This window comes from Pseudochaenichthys georgianus, chromosome 13 (assembly GCF_902827115.2).
Source record: "Pseudochaenichthys georgianus chromosome 13, fPseGeo1.2, whole genome shotgun sequence".
Taxonomy (NCBI): Eukaryota; Metazoa; Chordata; class Actinopteri; order Perciformes; family Channichthyidae; genus Pseudochaenichthys; species Pseudochaenichthys georgianus.
This window is the reverse complement of record NC_047515.1, coordinates 34,881,333-34,886,800: the sequence shown is the minus strand read 5'-3', so window position 1 is coordinate 34,886,800 and position 5,468 is coordinate 34,881,333. Positions and strand designations below refer to the sequence as shown.

The 5,468-nt window shown below is 38.1% G+C and overlaps 1 protein-coding gene across 1 annotated transcript; it reads left to right on the top strand.

The window, feature by feature from the left end:
* The first annotated feature begins 875 nt into the window (after positions 1-875).
* Positions 876-5,105, top strand: LOC117457483 (uncharacterized). The gene is made up of 5 exons (XM_034097613.2): positions 876-1,265; positions 2,548-3,354; positions 3,676-3,831; positions 3,929-4,021; positions 4,283-5,105. The coding sequence occupies exons 2-5, from the start codon at positions 3,181-3,183 to the stop codon at positions 4,460-4,462; spliced, it is 603 nt and encodes a 200-aa protein (XP_033953504.1). The 5' UTR covers positions 876-1,265; positions 2,548-3,180; the 3' UTR covers positions 4,463-5,105.
* Positions 5,106-5,468: the final 363 nt, after the last annotated feature.

The window sequence follows — 5,468 nt, the reverse complement described above, 5'->3', positions numbered from 1 at the left end:
TCCCTCCACATAGAGTCATAAGCCTTTTCAATGTCAAAATATACTATTGCCATAACCTCTTTCATTTTCAGTGTCTTCACACTGTATTCCCACCTCATTGATCACTCTAACCAAAGCATTGTGGATCTTCCTTTGCGAAAACCAGTCTGGAAATTACTCAGCAACCCTCTTTGTTCTAAGACATGGCTATATGTCATCTTCGCCATCCATTTACACAAGTGTGATGTTAATGCTATGTCTGTAGTTACTGAATACCTTGTTTTGTTCTTTAATAGCTCTGCTACATTCCTCATTCCACCACGGCACCACTTTCTTCCTACCCTCTGTTGTTCTTTTTGGTATAGTTTTATTTGCTGCTTCTTTAATGTGCATTGTGATTTGATTTGATTTGATTTGAGCACTCCTCTATACTTCCTTCTAATGCTAACAATTGTGCTGACTCCTTACAGAAAATTCTACATTTCTCCCAGTCTGCTTTACCAAAGTACCACCTGGAAAATATACTCACTTCCTATTTGTGTTGATGATAGAGAAAACTGGGTAATGATCTAACATAGCAACAGAGTAATTATGTCGTTGAAAATCTTAGGTCCAGCATCCAACAGTGAATATAAATATAAAATCTAAGTGTTAATGATTGTCAGTAGAGATGGGATGGCAGAAGGTGCTATATATATATATAATTCCAAAACTGGTAAAGACCTTTCAAATGTAGCAATAATAGTCATATAAGAAAAGTATTGATCTAATAACAGAGATGTATTCTTGAATCAACTTGTTCATGTAATTTTATTTCATTTGAAATAAAATGAAACATTCACAGTTAATGTAATTAGATTATACATTATTAATGCCATATATTTTTGCATACATTCACTGTAAATATTTATTCAGTATGATAGCTGTCTAACAGAAGTTAAATCAATTTCTCACTTATTCTGACAATCTACTTAACCCAAAATAAAAGAACCCAATAAAAAGAGTTGTTAAATAATAGAGAAGTCACGTTGTAATAACAATAACTAACTAACTAATCTCTCTCGTTCAGATTAATATTGTCGGGTGTTCTTTTTCTGCTTTGCCAAAGGCCACTGTGTCAAGTGTCCCATTTGGGTTGCCGTATGTAGCAGACCATCTCGCACATAGGCAGTACAGATCGGGCAGTTCGGTAGTGACCATGGTAGTGACAGAGGTAATCGTCGTAACCAGCAGACTTCATCCGCCTCCAGTCTTTGACACTTGGAAAACAAGCACATGTGATACTGGTAAGGATAAACTAATGTATATATATTAATATAATACCGAAACGTTAACGCTTGTCTGAGTATATCTTCCGTTGACTCTGGCTGTGGGTCTTACCGGCTGTTGATAGCCCTTATAAGCTAACGCTAGCATGCTTTATTCAGACATTAGCTTTAGCCTTTAGCCCGCTTTGAGTTATGGGTGGCTAACGTTACTACAGTCCGGTAGCTCAGTTAAGAAAATGTAACGTTACTTATGGGAAACGTTAGCCTACGTGTGTCTGGCCGTGACTCTGACTGAGTAGGCCGTAAAAGCTTGCGCTAATGTTTAGCATGCGCTAACGTTTAGCTTGTGCTAATGTTTAGCATGCGCTAACGTTTAGCATTCTTTATTCAGACCACGCATTATCCAGTGAAGAACACTCAGCAGAGCATATATTTCTCAACACAACATTAACTGTAACGTTAAATGTTCTTAACTGAGCTAGTGGACTGTAAAAACACTACCCACCCATGACTACAGGCTAAAGTCAATGTCTGAATAAAGAATGCTAGCGTTAGCGGTCTACCAGCATGAGTCATGGCCAGATTCAAAGGTAAATATACTCAGACAAACATTAAGTATATTAACTTTACCTTTTCTTAACTGAGGCTTGGTGGCCTGTAAACAGTATGAACAGGCGGGCTGCGTGTTTTATATTGTAAATAAATAGATAAGACTATACATTTGTATGTATTACCAGAGTAGAAATTCTGGTGTTAAACGTCAATTTAAGGACAGAGTAAGTGTGTTTCTTTCATATTGACGAGCGACTTATATTTTAATTTTCGAGTTCAATTGATAAAGATATTGTAAATGTAACTTGAGTTTACAACATTGTGTTATATATTTTTACATCACCAAAATGTTGACCACTGTCCTAAAATAAAGTATAGGCTTTGAGTAACGAATTTTAGTGGGCTGTCTTTCATTTTGACACACAGAACAATGTTAAATGGATATATCCGCCTTCTTTCATTTATCTTTCCATTCCCACAACAATATACATAAAGAAATGGCATATTTTGGACATAGTTCGAATGGTGATTAATCATGATTAATACATTTTTAAGCTGTGATTAATCTGATTTAAAAAAATGTAATCGTTTGACAGCCCTAATATATATATATATATATATATATATATGAACTTTGTATGTAATACTTTGTAAAGTACAATGCAATTTGAAAAGAAAGAATGTATTGAGTGTACACCTGCATTTCATTAATTCCCTCTTCACATCTCTCTATTTCTCTTTCTCTTAGAGCGCCATGGCTGATATTGAACCACCTGTTCGATTGCTGATCATCTTAAACGACCACAACAGCGTCAGACTGGAGCTTCGAAATGGGATTCCCAACTCAATGGAAGAGCTCATTGAGGAGGTCAAGAATTCATGTGGATTGGACACTGATTTTGGGAACACATTTGTTAATCTTACATCTACACATGCGATTAAAGATTTAACATTGATCAAAGTTGTCGAATTAGACTCCGATTCTCCAACTGTGGTCTTGTACCCAGTTGAGATACCATTTAAATAGTACCCCTACAAGTGGACTGTACAGTGAAGACTCCTCTGAATCTGTGAATACCGATGACACAGTACTACTTAGCGGCTCTTCCTCGGAATCATTAAGAACACAGCAGTGGCCTAAAGTGTTTCCTATCCCGGTCTTCTCCTATGACACAGAATGTCAATTACAGAGAGGAAATGTAGAGTACACAAAGAACCAATCTAGACTGACACCAAGCTCAAATCATCTGCAGAGCTTGCTGTGAACTCGTTGAAGACCAAGTCTCAAGAAGAGTCCTACCCTGCGAAGAATTTAAAGAGAGCCAGGCGAGCTGAGGCCAACCATTTTGCATCCTTGTCGATTGGTGAGACTCCAGAAAGCATGGAGCAAGAGACAATTTCCCTTTTGGCAGAACAACAGAAAAGAAACAACCGGCAATCAATAAAAGAAAAGATGGCGAAGGCGTTTGGATACCGAAGACAAGAAATAGTGCATCAGAGGCCAAGCATTGAAGGCCTCTTGGAGCGGTGGCCTGCACTTTTTCACATGGAAGAGGTAATTATTTTGATGAACACCTTGATTGTAAGCCTGTAGTGGAGAAGAAATGAGGGCCCAACTAACTAACAACTATAGACAGCCAAGGCAAATATGTTGACGTTTATTTTTGAATATATATCACAATATAAGCTTTACATCTATTACTCTTAGTGTCTTTATTTGGTGGTGGTTTTCAATATGTGGATTAATTCATTTAAATGTTACATTCATACAAGCTGACTTGGAGTACTTTTAATCAAACCGTTGGCTCTTTATAAAAAATATGTGTATTATAAATTCTCAGTATTTTTTGTTTTCTATGCTGCTTATATTTTCTAGGTAAATGCTGAGTTCATGCGCATAACAACATTTCCATTGGAGACAAAGTTCTTGGCGCAGTTGGACAAACACTCCACCAAACTGCCGCAGGTCATCAGGAGCAGGGGAGGAGTTGTGAAACAGAAGACCACCGGGATCTTGCAGGTTTTGGATGAGGTATCTATGAATGAGTTTTTTATCTGTGGGATCAGTGGCTGAATCGTCCTTTTTCTTGCATTTGATTTATTATATATATATATCTGTTCTTACTCAGACTGTGGACATCGCCATCAGAAGAGCATGCATCCTCAAATCTCTAATGGTCTACCTGGGTGAACCTGTTGACCATCTCATCAAAGAATTCCAGGTAAGACCTCTCACTCACAAGAAGTTTGTTCATAAAAGAAAACATATTTGTACTGCATGCAAATAACTGCTTGGTTAGAAAGATAGTCATTTGTGATGACCTCTTGAGCCGACTGAACTGAGAACTTTCCTTTTCATCTATCCACTCTAATCTTGTATTTGTAAAAGGTAGCTGCAATCTTGGGGAAACATTTGCGCCTCAGGCCTGTTGAACTACACTCTGTGGTCCTCATCCATTCCCCTTTTTTTGCATGATATGCAGGACGCTGAGGCAGGCAACAATGGAAACCTTTGTCACTGGGAAAGAGGATCAGTTTCATCGACCCAAAGACGTCAAGGTTCTCATCGAAGAATCAGAGGTCCTCAGCGCCTTGCCCTGGGTTGCGACAGCTTTTGCCATGCTCTTCGGGCTCATATACGCACTGAAATGCCTGCGAGCTAGTGCAGGCAGTCAACTCGAGCACTTACGCTGCATTCATACATAAAGCCCCCTTGCCACTCTACAACCAACCAAACAGAGTCTCCTTAATATGCTGCTCTATTTAACCTGCCAGATCTCTCTCCATGCATTGCTTGCTGCTGCTACTATAGCTGCAGCTACTTCCACGTCACTGCTGCTTGCTGCCCCACCACCACCCCAGCTTCCACCTGTAGGCTCGGGGGTTAGTTATTTGATCATCACTCATCGTGCTATGTATATCTGTGGAGTGATGATGCCCGAGTCTAATCGCCAAACGCAACTATATGCTGCTTCTAATAAACATGTTAAAGAAACACGTGAGTTGTCTGACTGAACTTAAGATATCAGAAATAACTGCAATCCACTTTTGAAGTTGTGCAAAAAGTATTGATGGAGCTTGAGGGGAAAAAGATGAGCCCAAAAGTGAATAAACTGAGAACCCAGCTGTTCATCCCAGAGTAGACACTTTGTTGCACTCACTCACAGTTCCCATTGTTACATGGTACGGTTTCTAAAACCAAGGTTTTATAATAATTATGCATTGTAAAACATTTGCGAAAAAGTGTTGTGTTCAGAAGTTGCACTTACAGTATGACCGATCTTCACTGTAGAAGTTATGCATGTCTAATCATTTTCAGAGATGACATGTCTCACAGGCATTCATTTATAATGAATAGTTGGTTGAAAAAGTTCTGATATTGTAAATATTGAGATTTTACAGTTTCTTATAATAACATAAATTGTTGGTTGAAAAAAAAGAAAGTTCTAATGCTCAATTTGTATTTGTACACATCACATGAACCTTGGTATGGAATATGAAGTGATGAATCAGTCCTGATGTAACTTTTCTGTGGTGAAAGCAGAGTGATGGAACTATTTTACACATGAATAACATTTCATTTAATCTATATAGGCCTATAGTGTAATTCGTATTATTTCACTACTTTTGTAAACCAAATCTAGAACGCCCCAAAAAATAGATGAGATG